Consider the following 15,758-nt stretch of genomic DNA (forward strand, 5'->3'; position numbering starts at 1 on the left):
GATGATCCCTTGTTCTAGTGTTGTGAAAGAGGGAGAAAAATTTCTCTCTGTCCACTCTCTCCACACCATGCATAATTTTATACACCTCTATCATGTCTCCCCTCAATTGCCTCTTTTCCAAATTAAAGAGCCCCAGATTCTGTAGATAGCCTCATAAGGAAGGTGCTCCAGGCCCCTGATCATCTTGATTGCCCTCTTCTGCACCTTATCCAGTTCTACAATATACTTTTAAAGATATGGTGACCAGAACTGTACGCAGTACTCCAGGTGTGGCCGCACCATAGTTTAGCACAAGGGCATTATAATATTAGCATTTTTATTTTCAACTCCCTTCCTAATGACTCCTAGCATGGAATTGGCCTTTTTCACAGCTGCTGCGCACTGAATGGACACTTTCAATGAGCTGTCCACCACACTCTCTCCTGGTCATTGACAGCTTAGATCCCACCAGTGTATATGTGAAGCTGGGGGGTTTGCCCCAATATGCATCACTTCACACTTGCTTACATTGAACCACATTTGCCATTTTGTCACCCACTCCCCCAGTTTGGAGAGATCTTTTTGGAGCTCCTCACAATCTTTTGTGGATTTCACTACCCTAAATAGATTTCAATACCCTAAATATCACAGCAACTCAATGCAGGGCCACTGGGTCCCCCACCCCCATGTTTACAGAAATGTTTCTCACCTTCAAACATGGTTGCAAGGCACATTGGGAAACAAGCCTGCTATGCAAGGTGTGACATGGCCCATAAGCTTCTAACAATCAGAAATTTTAAAATGTGCTATCACAGGATTATTAAAGAGTTATTATCTTCTCTACAGGCCATTCACAAAAGGATAACATCCCATAAAATTGTAGACAAAGCTAGCATTTATCTGGCTATCAACACTTAAACATTCACAAAGAATCAGGAATAATCTTCTTCCCCTCCAAATTGAGAGGACAATGCTACAGTTGGTTTCTAGTTACAATTCTGTATTTTTCTCAGAGACAAAGAGCTCTCAATGAACAGCCTCAATAAGGAACCAAGTTTTGGGCTGCCAGCACCTATAAGTTCACAAAGTATCAGGAATTAACTTCCTCTCCAAATTGAGAGGACAATGCTGAGGATGGTTTCCAGTCCCCAGTTCCTTATTTGTCTCAGGGACAAATTAACAGCCTGAATAAGAGACGAACTATTTGTTTCATTCAAATAGGCTTTGGATTACCACATTATATACATTCATCGCCAGAAAACTCTCCTGTACAAGATGCATAAGGATTCAGCATGGCTTATTTTTACACACAGTGAGTTGACACATGATATTCCCAAGCAACACTTACAAATAAGGAAATGGGTAGGTAGTACTACACTTTGGACTGGGCTGAATCCTCTTGTAGAGGACACTCTTCCAGTGATGGGGATATGTAAGTGGCAATCCAAAGCTTATTTTGGGGTGCAATGGCATAAAACCTGCTTCCTTGTTCAGGATGCTCATGCAGCTCTTTGCTTCTGTGACAAATAAGAAATTGGGAACTAGGGACCAACTTGATTGTAATGAGATATGAGATTAGGGATGCAACCTGAAATTATCTTCAAATTTCCATCTCTCCTTGGAGGAACCCTGAAACACACTTCAAATTCCACTGTGGAGAAAGCTTGGCTCCACTCTATGGCTGTCTGCTCTAGTACTGCGAGTGGGATCAAAAGGCTACGGAACTCTGCTTTGTGGGCAGAACAGCTTCTAAGTAGCCTCGGCCCAAGAACAGCTTGCCTGCAGATGCCAACGAGTCATGCTGTTCCTTGGCACATCTTGGTTGCCTTTGTCCTAGCTCTGCTTTGAAAGATTCGTTATGCACTTATTAATGTGGGCTTTGCTAAAAGGGGGAGGGGAAGGAGAGGAAGGGAAACAAAACAACAAACAGCTGGAGGAGGAAATGGCAGGTCAGGTCCCTGAGGCGCTGGTTTTGCAGCTGGAGAGAGATCTTCCAATGATTCCCATGTGTTTAAAATGCTCTTATCTATGTGCATGTGCACATATGCATACATAGGCTTATGTTCTTGTGTATGCAGAGGTGATATTATGCATGCACACTCTATACAGTTCTGAATACGTGTGCACGGATTTGTGTATAAATAACCATGTTTTTGTTCACCCATGTTGACAGACATGTATGGCAGTGATGTTTATTAATATACCTGTGTCAGAATGCCTTTGTAAATGAACTGTAGATGTTTCTTTCTCTCCAACTCTATACATATATCTATGCACTTGCTGTACATTACCATTGTTATTCTACCTCTAAGGAGCTTAGAGGGGCATACATGAGGTTCCATTTTATCTTCACAAAAATCCTGCCAGGGTAGCAGATCAGGCTGAGTGATTCTGAATGGTCCAAGGCCACCCAGTGAGTTTTAAGGCTGTAGAGATTTGAGCCCAGGTCTACCCAGTCCAAGTCTTCTCAATATTTACACATCTGGCTGTCTTATATTCTCTCTCTCTCCCATATATATCCTTTGGTTTTTGCACAACATCTGCAGAAGACCTTTTGAGGGTTCAGTGTCTTTCTTCAGAGCATCCATCCCTGCAAGCAACAATGTCCCATCAGCCAGGAGAAGTCTTGCCATTTATGCAGAATCTCAACATCAGCATCCAGATAGTACAGTCCATACAAAGCTATGTGCCACCATGTTGTACCTTGGGAGGGGCTATTTCTTGGTTGCATTCACATCCACAGCACAATCCTCCTATGTAGGTTTACTCAAAAAGAAAGTCTCCTTGTGCTCAAGCCTATGCTCACTTATTTCCAGGTGAACACAGAGACTACAGTTTACAGCAGAGCACCAAGAAGTTCCCCAGTACTTGCGCTTGCGCCTTTAGTTAAAGAAATAGCCACCTCTCCTAGAGTTACGACTTGGCAGAACTCCTGTGCCTTTAACAGCAGCATACAGGCAAAAAACAAAACGACACAAAACAGGCGAGGCCTTCCCGTCACTGAAGACAATCCTGTTGAATTTCTACCTGCCACATAAAGACACCGGAAACCTCACCCAGAAACGAACAACCTGTTCATCCCCACTGCACTGCAGAAGAGTCAGCGACCAAGGCGCACCTGAGCGAACGCTCTGTACTCTAAGCAGCAGCAGCAGCAGCAGCCGCCGACCGCGGAGCCGCCACCCCTGGCCCGCTCCTTTACCTGCTGGCAGGGCGCCACCACGCCGCCTCTCTGCCCACCCCTTCCCCTCCTCGGACTAGGACGACTTTCTCCTCTTCCTCAGCAGCAGCCCCAGAGCCCAAGTTGCTCCCACTCGCCCTCCTTTCTCCTTCTTGGGACCCCCCACTGCGGCCAACTCCACGCCCCGCCTCGCTTCGCCCCCACCACTGCCCAGCCTCCCCTCAGCCAACACCCCGCGGGGCTCCACTTCGCTCCCCAGCAGCAAGCCCCACCCCCGACCCCCGCGCTCTGCGGCCAGGTCCCTCCCGCCTTCACACTTTCCTCCACGTTGCCCCTTCGCCCTGCTGCGCCGCTCGGCTCAGCCACCAGCCCTTCCGTCGTGGCCGCCTATTACCCCCACCCCCCTCCCCGCCTCCTTCCTTCCCCCCTCCTCCTCCCCCCCCCCCGGTTCCTCCCGCCGGCTCGCCGTCCCTCTCGCGAACACGCCGGCCCAACTCTTGCGCTCCAGCAAACTTGGCCGAGCCGACTAAGTGGGTTTCGCTCGCGGCCGCAGTTAAGCGTCGGGAGAGGAAAAGGAAAGGGAAGCGGGGCTGAGCTCCGAAGGCGCCTCCGCTCTGCCTGAGGGGGATGGATGGAGGCGAAAGCGGGCGCTGAGCCGCGCGGGAGTGAAGCCTCGCAGGCGTGGGGGCAGCTTCGCACCGGTCGGGACTGCCTCGCCAGCACAGCCCCCTTGCCAGGCGTCGCTTCGGCCGCAGCTGCCTCTTCCCGACGGGCCCGCGCCCCGGCGCTGGAAATGAAGAGGGTGTGCACGCTGTCCCTCTGGCTCTGGATCGGCATCGTCTCGGAAGCAGGTGAGCCCGCGCAGGCGCGCCGTCGGCGGAGCGCACGCTTGCGCCGCGCAAGCCGAGGACCTGCTGGTGGCAGCGGGGATGGGAAGAAAGAGACGGCGGGACGGGCACCGCTGGCTCTGGGCTGCAGACGGGCGATCCAGGGGGGCCATCGCCACCCTCCGCCGCCGCCCCTGTCAGGTGTCCCGCCTCGCCTCCCGCCCGACTCCGTTCCAGTTTCCCAGGGACACCCACTTGTCGCGGACTGCTCTCAGCCCTTGGATTTCCCTTTGCCCACTTCCCACGTGACCACGTCCCTTCTGTCATTCTGCTCAGCGGGCCTTTTTCTTTCTTCGGTCTGTGCCACCCGCCGGCCCTCCCGGCCCGTTTGCTCCCTTTCCCTTCCGCTGGCCACTTTGCAGCCTTACATTATGCACCGCCACCATGATTTCTGCCAGCCTTCTGCCCCGTTGCCCTTCCTTTTTGGCCCTTTCCCCCTCCTCTTTCTTCTGTATTTCCCCCTTTTGTCCAGTTCCACCACTCTGGGCATAGCATCTGTCAACCCACCCGCTTCCTTCAGCAAGCGCGTCTTTTTCCATGCAGCCGCTTCCCTGGTCGAAGTTGACCTGAGCTTCATTCACCCACCAGAGGGCGATCTTAGGTGACTAATCTTTTCCTCTGACCGGCTGTACTCCGCCAAGTCGGGGCAGGGAAGGAGCCTACGTACGCATGGCCCTTCGAATTAATCCCGTAACACGGATTTGTAGGGTTCCAGCCTACGCTGCTTCCTCAGGGAATTCAGATTGCCGTCTAGTGCGATCCTGAACTAATCTAGCTTGTCTTTGTTTTGTGATGAATCTGTGTGTATGTGTTTCTTTTAAATGCATTGCCTGTTGCGTGTGACTTGCGGCTGTTATGTCATTTTAAGTGAGCGGGCTGCGATGTGAGGTTGGCTGATATGGCCCTCTGTGCCTGAATGTTTGAACCAAATCACTGAATATGGGCTGTGCCGCGTAAGCACTACTTTTTAAAAAAGTCATCATTTCCAATCTAATTTATTAGGGTGTTCATTTTTGTTTATGAACACTCTGGACTAATTTTAATTCTGGGCGACCACTGTAGCCTCTTGGTGAAAGTAACTGTTGTCACAGATGCAGGCAGGCAGGCTAAGATGCATATCTGGGTTGCATTTTAGCAGCAAAGCACATTGATTCATATAGCACAGTAAAAGTAAATTTAAAAAAAGAAAGAAAAAAAGAGCTGCAATTCTGTGCACACTTACTTGGAAGGAGAGCCCACTGAACCTTGTGTGGCTTACTTCTGAGTAAACATGCTCCATGAAGTGCCAACCAGACTTGGGAGGTGGGGGGGAACCATAAAATGTAGGCCACATTTGCTGAGATGGAGAAAATACTTCTGAAGAGGAGTACATGACTTGCTAGAGTTCAAATGGGGAGGCCATAAAGAACCAGGGAGACCATAAGCAACATCTTAATGCAGGAAGCTTTACATGTGGTAAGATCAATGTTTACAACATAAGTCAATTTTCCATAACCCCAGCTCCATGATTCATCACTGTTGTGGTGTTCTTTGCCATACTCCAAAGTGATGTAAAATCCTGCGTGAGCAGTAGGTGAGAGGCAACTGAGGCAGCCTAGCACCACTGCCCCACCAGACCAGAATGATGCTCTTAATGTGATCCAGCAGGGCTGTCTTGTATGCTGCACTGGGGTGCAGTGGATGAGGTGATGCTGGCTCTGGCCAAGACACACTGGCTTGCTACCATGAGGATGGAGTGACTGACCGCACTGCAGTGTGAGAGCTCCGTTTTGGACGGAGAATTGCACCAAGATGATGCTTCCGTCGCAGGGATGATGAAAGGATTATGTCGTTATTGTATATGTTCTTAAATCTGTTGTGAAACCAGAGGGCTTGACTGAGACGAGGTTTTAAGAGGTAGGCAGGCAATATGAGCTGTGCCAATGACGACTCCCTCCTAAGCTCATTGTTGGGAAGCACTGGAGTGTCATTCGGTTCCTATACATGAAACTAGACGGATTTCCATAGAACTAGAAGACTTGGGACAAAAGGCAGTATTACATTTTGATTGTCAAATTTGATTTGACTTTTAAAACTTTTAAAAACAAGTTTTTAAATTGTTTTGTATCTTATTGATTGATTGATTGATTGATTGTGTTGTGAGTTCATGTGTTATATGTTGTTACTTGATGTTTTAATGCTGCGTTGTGAACCACCCAGAGAAAAATTTGTTATGGGGTGGCTAACAAAAGTGTATTATTAATAATAATAATAATAATTATTATTATTATTATTATTATTATTATTATTATTATTATTATTATTATTATTTATTGTTATTATTAGTCTGTAGAATTTGTTGCTGCAGGATGTGGTGATGGCCATTAGCTTGGATGGCTCTAAGAGGGGGTTAGACAAAGTCAAGATGGGCATAGGCCACCTCCAAGTGCAGGGACAAGATACCTACCTCTGAATACCATTGGCAGAAGAGCAACAGCTAGAAAGGGGGCACATGCCTTTGTTTCCTCCTTGTGGGTTTCCCAGCAGCATCTGATGGGTCACTGTGGGAAAGAGGATGCTGGACTAGATAGGCCTTGGGCCTGATCCAGTAAGGCTCTCTTCCTATGTTCCTGTGAACTTACTTTCCTCTAGATGTGTGTATAGGATCGGAATGGCACGGAGACCTCCTATGCCCAACAGTTTTGACAGCAGGTATAACACCCTTCACACTCCACCGCCTGTTTCTAACTTCTGTCATAAGCAGGGCTGTCCTGGGGGGAGTCCGATGGTCAGGACAAATCAGAGTGAGCCTGATTTGTATATAGAATAGAAATATAAATTGTATGCCATACGTAAACACAAATGATTAACTTTTACATATAACTACCTAGACCCTCTGACTCACCAGCCTCACCCCTGGGTTGGAGGCTATTGACACCATCCAACTGAGTAGGGAGATGTTTTGCCTCCAGCTGAGGCAAGGGCTGGTCTGCCCAGTCCTGCCCGGGTGCCAGCACAGAGGGCTGTTCCTAAGCGTGCTCTTGCCTCGTGGCTGGCTCTGAAGTGAAAGGGGGGGCAGGCTGGGTGTGCTGGGCTGCAGTGGGGGCTGCTCCTAGGGGAGAGCAGGGCCTCCTCCTCCTCCAGCAGAGCTGTGCTGCTCCCTTGGGAGCCAGGCAGGCAGCATGCCAGAGCACACATGTGGGGGAGTGGGGGGCCTGGCAAGGCCTGGGGAGGGGGGTTCCTCTGCCGGGCAGGGGGTTTGCTGCATGTCCCGGCTGTTGTCAGCTGGATGGAGCCAGTGAAAAGGAGGCGGTGGGAGCCAGCAGTGATGGCAGCGGTTTTGTGGGCACGGGTTGTCTAGGTGGGCAAGGGATAGAGCCACCTGGGAAGCCTGGCCCAGTCTGGACTTGCATCAGGGATTGAGTGGTGGCCTCGCTCCCAGGAAACCCAACGGCACATGGAACTGAAGCTGGCCGGCCGGCTGGCCTAGCACCGCACAAAGCCACTTCTGCCAGAGGAGAGTCAGGGAGGGGCAAAAGCACGGGGGGCCCAGGGAAATTGCCCCAATTCACCCTACTGGTTGTGAGTGTTAGTATATGTAGGTTTTATTGGTAAGGAGCTTTTCTTTCTTCAGTGGCCATAATCAAGTACCCGTAAGCAGTAGTTAAAACTAGTGGAGAATGAGAGACTCGATGCTCCAAGGAATCATGCAGCACTGGCAGTGAACATTCACACACTCAAAAGTACTTGATTACTACCATAGTTCTTCTTCCATTGATCATATTTATTTATGTTTTAAAGCTAGAGTAGCTGTGAGAAAAATGATGCAACTGAAAGATCACTCAAAGAACGAAAGCAAAGATCATGTGTGATAAAGAAGATGCTTCAAAAACAGTAGCAGATGTCTTGGCTGTAGAGTGATTTTCTTAGAAACTGTACTCAAAAGAGGTGCATGTAATGGTTCTGTGTTCTGACTAAAGAGAAGTTATGCATCCGTGCAGATCAGGCATACAGGAACATGTGGTCATTTGTACTATCTGGAATCACTGACTTGAGCATTAATGTGGGGCTACCATATAGGAAGATGCTGAAAGGCATCCTCTCATACTGCATGGGAAATGGCAGTGGTAAACTTCTCCTGTATTCTACCAAAGACAACCACAGAGCTGTGGTCACCAGGAGTCAACACCGACTTGATGGCGCACTTTATCTTTTGCCATATGCGTACCTGGCACCAGGGCTGACCAGTGTTCCTTATAACAGGGATCCCCAGATGTTGCTGACTACAACTCCCAGCATCCCCAGCTGCAATGGCCTTTGGCTAAGGATGATGGGAATTGTAGTCAACAACATCTGGAAACCCCTGTTACAGGGAATACTGAGGCTGACCCACAATTGCATAGAATCATAGAGGGGGCAGGGTGTTGTAAGCCATCTGACCCAGCCCCCTCCTTGATGCAGGAAATCCAGAGCTAGAACATCCTCAGCAGATGGCTGTCCAGTCTCTGCTTGAAAACATCCAGTTAGGGAGAGCCCATCACCCCCACGGGAAGTTGATTTCCTTGTCGAAGTGCTCTTGCTGTTTCTCCTAATGTTCAGCCAAAAATCTTCCTTCCTGTAACTTAAGCTCATTAGATCTAGTCCTGCCATTTGGAAAAGAGAGATCAAATATTTGTCCTCTTTTACATGGTCGCCCTTGAGGTATTTGCTATCATTCCCCACTCAGTTGTCCCTTCTCCAGGCTAAACTTGCCAAGTCCCTTCATAGGACTTGTTTTCCAGACTGCTGTGCTGACCATCTTTGTTGCCCTCCTCTGAAGCCTCTCCCATTTCAGAGGAGGCAACAAAGATGCTCAGGAGTCTGGAAAAACTAATCACAGATGCTGTTGAGCAAACTTTAATTTTGTAATCTAGGACTGCTGCCATTCAAAGGAAGGGGCAGGTTTACAGATTTCTTGTTCTGTTGCATTCTTTCAAAACCCATTCTGTGACCACTCCTTGATTTGCGTTGGTCCAGCACAGAGCATGGAATCAAGGGGAAAGTGATGAGCTCTGCAGTATACAGTCAGTTCCCCCCAGGCCCATCCAAGCTGCATGGTTTGGGGTGCACCCATCTCTCTGGCCAGTACCGTGCAGAAGAGAGGGCTAGTCCACACCAAGCTGACCGCCCCACTCTGTGGATCCAGTCTCCATTTACAGTGAGAGTGCTAAAAGCATCCTTTTGGCACAAGGCCAAGTAAAACTCCAGCTCACAGCCTCCAGGAATGTAGCTGAGGGAGGCAGACAAATCCTTGCGGCAGACGCAGCGGAGCATGCTTTCACGTCTATGGAGGGCATGTGGAATGTGTTATGGCCTCGCTTCTCCCCGATGGCTCCCCAAGTGTCGCAGCACCTGCTGCACTGAGGACGCTTCACACAATGGGTTGAGCAGAGACCCCCTTGCTCCCTGTAGCTTGCAACTGGGTGCTCAGCATTCCAGTGGGCTGCAGTGCAGCCATAATTTCTCCTTTGTGGGCATGGAAGTACTTCTGCAGCTGCTCTGCTATCCAATGACTGTATACATTAATCCTAGGATTTCTGTTGCCTCTGGCTATCTTAGACCTTTGTTGCTTATTTCAAGTGGTTAATGAGGAGGAGGGTTAGATGAGTCCCATGAGTGCATTTCTTCAGAGGTCAGAACTGTAATGGTCCTTAAAGCACAAAGTGTTATTGCCTCTCTAAACTGTCTTGTCATTAAAGGAGCACAACTTGGCTTAATGGATAAGTCAAGGCAGACAGCCGCTCCTGCATTTTTAAGTCTGGCTCCACCCCTCTAAAAAAAACTGAGCTGCAGATTGTCCACTATGCTTTTTAGAATACTTTCTTTACAAAGGAGAAATTCCAGTCCGCCTTTTACTTTCCCACTCACTTCTGTTGCTTTTCTTGCAACACTCTTATCACATTACAGAAAAGCATGCAATGCCAGCTCAACTGAAATGTGACTACCTGTGTGACTCTAAAAGGTATCAGTGGGCCAAATCCAGAGGTGATGGAGAAACTAAAGCAAGCTGGCAAGTGCCAAGTGAAAATTCAGATATTGCACTGCAGTCCTTAAATGTCCCCATAAAGCACACAAAAAGGATACTGTTGCAAAATCACAAGGCAAGCATGAATCACCGGGTGTCCAGTTCTGGGTGCTGCATTTTAAGGAGGATGTAGATACATTGGAACAGGTTTAGAGATGATGGCAACAAAAGCCACATGATGAGAGATGGAAGGAACTGGCTATTTTTATCCTGGAGAAGACTGAGGGGACTCTTCAAATATCTGAAGGGCTATCAATAGAAGAGGGCAAGGACTTGTTCACTGCTATCCCAGAAAGCAGGACTAGACATAATTAAGTTACAAAAGGCTAGATTTTGGCTGAACATTAGGAAAAACTTCCTAACACAGTTTGACAATGGAACCAGTTATCTGGGGAAGTGGACTCACACTCTTTAGAGGTCTACAGGCAGCAGCCAGATGATTTAGCTCTGGATTTCTTGTATCAAGCAGAGGGTTAGACTAGGTGACCAACAAGCACCCCTCTCCCGTTCCATGAATCTATGAATGCAAAATTGCATAGCGTGAAGGACTGGGCATAAAGTGTTCTTAACCAAGATTCCTCTTGAATCTTAGCCTAAGATGCTGTAACTGCAGTCTTCAAGTAGTCCCTCTGACCTTTATTCCGGGTACTGTTAGACTATATTGCTGCTTTTTTCACAGCTATGTCTTCTATATAATATGGATTCCCTCACTTCTACCTCTGTATTATGCATTACCAGTATGGATTTTTAAAAACGTAAATGAGCTACCCAATCAGACAGTAAAAGTAAAAACCCAACATGATATCTTTTAGTAAAGAGAGCTGGAAAGATGTGAACCTCTTGGGGCTTTCTCCTTCAGCGCTAGTAGGTTTGCAAGAGGACCAGGAAATTCGTAGGGTTTACCTGTTCACAGATGGCCTAAAACATATTATTTACTCCTCTAATACCTTCATACCAGGAAATATTCATTTCAGTGACTTGGAAGTATGTGAGCAGTCATAATGTAAACAAGCAGCTGTAAACCTGCCTGTATTGTGATAAAGAAAGCCGCTTCTGTTTTTTGTGACCTACACATGTTTAGAGCCCTTGTATTAATTGAATAGATGTGCATAGTCCAAGGTTTGCTGGACTAACTGCTTAAATTTGTGCACTGCCAAGGCCTGCATTTTCTAAATGGAAGCAAGCCAAGCAGTTGTTGAAATCAAACTGTGTTAAGCATTCCTCTCTTTCGAGCTGGTGTAACAAGAAGAGACACTGTGCCCCATCCACTACATGGCTAAGCTAGGTATCAACAGGTCAGCCACCAAAGAGTTAAACGAAGATGGCTGGCTAGGATGCCAGGCATGATGTCCAAGCCCTTGATGGTGGAGGTCAGCAGTGGTTCATGGGAAAGGAAAAATTGGCAGCTGGGCCGGATGTCCTGCATTTCCCCTTTTCCTGCAGCCGCCTGAACTACGTTCCTTATTTAGCTTTCCTGATGGGCAGGAGGAATCCGATGGCGGAAACTGTCATGGCCTGATAACAGCTCTGAGACCCCTTTACGATGGGTGTCATGGGAGGCAATAGGTTAGTTTTCAGTAGGGCTAGGATGGCGGAGGACAGCAGCATGCCTAGCCTGCTCCCCCTTCCCCTTTCGCTTGGGCAGCATTGGCACTGGCCATTTAATAAGGAGCCTCTTCCAAAGGAGGACCACATCTGTGTTTCCCTGTGTTTCCCTGTGTTTCCCTGCTCACTCATTTGTACAAGCTGGAAAGTCATCAAGGCTGTGAAAAGATGACATTCTTCGGAGGAGTTCTAATGTGGGCGGCAGAACCAGCTGATGTAGGGAGGAGTTCATGGAGAGAGGAGAGGGGGGTCCTGGAGTAGAGCCTCCTGGCTAGTGTCCAGATCTGGGCAGAGTTTTCCATTTGCTTGTGGTGACAATGTGTCAGCAAGGCCAGCGATAACAATGGCCTGGTACATGGTGACGCAGGGCTTGTCAGCTGGAGGTTGAAGGCAGCCAGACAGCTTTGTGTGCAAAGAGCACTGATGAGACATTTAGACATGTATGCTCACCACAAATGGAATTCCAACATGACCTACAGTACATACCAGAACCTAAGTTTAGGTAAACAGATATTTGCTTATTAAAAAATCTGAATGTAATTAAGATATGTCCAAAAGTCACAGCCACCATATGTTTCCATTTCCCCCCCTTGGTCATGGAGCAACCCATCTTGCTGGTTCAAGGGCCAATGAACGTCTTTATCATAGCCATCCATATAAACTCCAATGTGTACTCTAGCGTAATCTGTAGTTTAAACTTCTCTATACCAATGGTGTCATTTTCCACATCATGATTGATGTATGGGGGGAAATGAGAGCTCTGGAGAGAAACAATTGGAAAACACAAATAGGAGAACATGAAATAAGGAATTGGATAGCCCTCCAGTTTCCAAGCCACGTAAGAGGATAATGTGACTCTGGATTCAAAACACAACGATCTACACACACACTTCCTAAATGTACAGCAGGGGGTCAGGGCTGTGGGCAGCATGGTCCTGCCCTTGCTATTCACACATTTGGTGCAACATCTGAAAGGAGAAGCCACACAGATATCACTGTCCACACATAGGCTCCACTTTCAGTTGTTGCACCAGCCACTCTGTAATAATAATAATAATAATAATAATAATAATAAATAAATAATTACACTACACCATGCTGGTTCTATGTAGGGAAGAAGTGAAAGGTGCTTTAAGGCATGCAGTTGTGCAAATATCTTCAATTAGTGTGATTTAGATTACTAAAACAATTGTAGTTTTCTGGCTGCAGAATATGAGATTTTTAAATGCAAAATTTCACCAGGGAGAACTGTGTATTGTGAGGTAGACATGGGGTTTCTAACGCCATGAGAAACTGTGTATTTTGGGTTTCTAATGCCATGCTTGTCTCCTAACATGTGTATGAGGGGCAGACAATTGAAGGGGAGTATTGCTGAGTATATGAGTGCTTAAATCTTTCCCGTCCACCAGTTTTCTCCCATAGCACCTCCCGCACTCCCATGCCGGATTTCCCCTGTGTTTTACCTTGGCTAGCTCTGAGACTGGAAATTTATTTATTATTATTATTATTTAATAATTTATTGAATTTATATACTGCCTAGTATAAAAAAAATCTCTAGGCAGTGTACAGAATTAAAACATACAATATAATCATAAAAAGATAAAAACACATTCGAAACACATTAAAATTTAAAAATGAGCCTGGGATGTGGGGTGGGTGAAAGCCTGAGATTGGGGCTGTGTGGGAGAGCTGGTAGGCAAGTTCAGCATCCTCTCCAACCAGTTCTCCCTGGTACCTGCCCATTCTGCATCACCATTAACTGGCAGGCTTTGTTGCTGAGTTAGTGTACATACACATCTGCCCTGACCATACATAATAGTGTGCAGGATTGTTTGGGTTGTTGTAACAAAAGGGGATGTGAAGACAACTGGTGGTTGTGCCAGATTATATATCTCTGGAATAGCTTGCTGCCCTTTTCTGTTTACTTCAACTTGCCACCTATTCAGTTTTCCTTGCCAATGGTTTTAACGCTTTCCACAATTCCACTATAGTGGTTAGCATCTGCAGGAAGGAAGAAGCATGATCTCTAGCAGATGGTGGCTCAGCTACCAGAATAGCTGATGGCTCAAGTCTCGGGAGATGTTGACAGAGCAAAAAGGTACACAGCAGAGTCCTGCAGAGTGTGCTTCAGAAAGAAGGAAGGAAGTTTTTATTACCAAGCTAAATCCTACATTTGTCTTTCTACATTCAATGACTTCCTAGAGAATGTTGCCTGATTAAAATTAGGAATAAAAATTCCAGGGGTTGCTTTACTTTTCAGAATGGTCTGAACTGGGCGAAACACCATGGCAAATTTGAATAATCAAGGAAGTGTGGAACTGAGATCTGTGGAAAGCCAGGTTTTTCATGATTTATGAAATATATTTAAGGGCCCAAATACAGATAAAATTATAATGGGTAGTTAAGTCCCACTGAAATAATTGTAACATGCTGATGAGTCCTAACTAACTTATGATATGGTGTCAGTTATGAAACTGATACCATCTATAAGGATTCAGTAGTCCTTCCTTAACATATCCATAATGGAAATAAGAGTTTACAACTTGAATACATATACTGGGTGAGGAACAAATCTTTCAACCATGTTAGGTGTTTTTTTCCCCCCACCTGTTGGATCATCACTTTATATACTGCTTTTCACTAAGTGGTCCAAGTGTTTTGCATACATTATCTAAATAATCTTTACACCTCTATAAAGAAGGCCAGTATTATTTTATGGGGAGCTGAGATTATGGCTTTCCAGCCTAGAGCCACACTATGAATTACTGGATGGCTTTGGTAATCTAGAATAATGTGCTCTGCATGTGCTTTATTACCTGCTTTCCATTTGTGCCATGCTTGTAGTCAGAATTGTACACCCTGCCCCCCCCCCCCCGTGGCTTAGACACACCCCCTGCACACTTACAGAATTTTAACTGGTGGAATGTTGGAGGGTATGGGATGAGTTTAGGTTTGCATTGGGAGATGCCAGTTTGTGCTTTTAACCACTAGTCTTCACCAGCTTTTGGCAGGGGTCTTACATCGGTCACTTTCTGTGAGATACATCAGTCACTTTATGTCCCTGGAAGGTCAGATTTGTTCTCTCGTGGACTCAAGCAAGTCCTTGGATGGATCTACCAAAAATTGCTGTGAATTAAAAGAAAACTGGCAAAAGATTAGTTAAAAATTCAGAGATCCCAGTCAGTACAGCCATGCATGTACTTCAGTTACCTGTACAGTTTGTGCAGAGTTTGCAGCTATTTTAATACATACTATTGTAGCTATTTAATTAATACATCCGTATGTATACCTTGCATGAGTTTACAGAAAGGAATATAATGATTTTTTAAATCGTAAACCTAGTTATTTAAACATTCTGGATATCCAAATCTAGTGTAGCCCCCATCCAATCCAATACTATGTAAGCATTATGTTACATTTCTCATTGTATCCACATAGAGGATTTCCCAAATTTACTGGATGACTACAGGGCACGTAGCATTTTAAAGCAGAATATTGTCCCCTTTGCATGCCAAGAACTTTTTGTACGGTCTACATTTTACTGTGTTATTTTTCCAGTAAATCTGATGGTTGTTAAAACAAAGAGGTGTAAGGATATTTAGGATTGGTGCCATAGATTATAATCCATAAAAAATGTTTTACCAGTAAAGTCACTGGAACTATTTCAGAATTCGATTATTTCTGCCTTATGTTCTCCATGACTAACGTTTTCCAACTCGTACAATACTAACTTTTCTAAGTGTAGTGCTCAAAATGAAGATCAAGCTTTCCTTTCTCTTTGACTTTGCTCATCGTTGCTCAATCCCCTTAAAAAAAAAAAAAAGCCCTCCCCCACGTAAAGCTTACTTCTTTGTTTGGGGTTTTTTTTTCTCCTCCCTAGCTTCTGTGCACCACAGTCCTTTCTGGAGGAGCCTGGTCCCACAGTGCAGTGTAACAGGAGTGCTGAGACAGGAGGAACAGGAACTAATTTTGCTTCCTGGACCTTCTCAGCCCTGGATGGAGGGTGGTAGTATTGGCGGCCCCCAGAATGAGCCAACAGCTGCAGTACCACCACCACCACCAC

General features: G+C 46.3%; 1 protein-coding gene and 1 long non-coding RNA gene across 3 annotated transcripts in view; one reads left to right on the plus strand and one right to left on the minus strand.

Moving 5' to 3' along the window:
• Positions 1-2,145: 2,145 nt before the first annotated feature.
• LOC128345889 (uncharacterized) lies at positions 2,146-4,172 on the minus strand. Its single transcript, XR_008316686.1, has 2 exons — positions 3,860-4,172; positions 2,146-2,569 (listed from the first exon to the last, which is right to left on the minus strand). It is a non-coding gene; the product is annotated as an uncharacterized LOC128345889 (long non-coding RNA).
• FLT4 (fms related receptor tyrosine kinase 4) overlaps positions 3,526-15,758 on the plus strand; it is a 150,750-nt gene continuing 138,517 nt past the window's right edge. The window contains exon 1 of one of the 2 annotated variants that reach the window (XM_053298500.1): positions 3,526-4,011. In XM_053298500.1, the coding sequence (XP_053154475.1) occupies positions 3,792-4,011 (220 nt within the window). In that variant the 5' untranslated portion in view covers positions 3,526-3,791. The remainder of the gene's footprint in view (positions 4,012-15,758) is intronic. The other variant, XM_053298499.1, reaches the window with a different exon arrangement.

The sequence above is a fragment of the Hemicordylus capensis genome, chromosome 2 (assembly GCF_027244095.1).
Source record: "Hemicordylus capensis ecotype Gifberg chromosome 2, rHemCap1.1.pri, whole genome shotgun sequence".
Lineage (NCBI taxonomy): Eukaryota > Metazoa > Chordata > Lepidosauria > Squamata > Cordylidae > Hemicordylus > Hemicordylus capensis.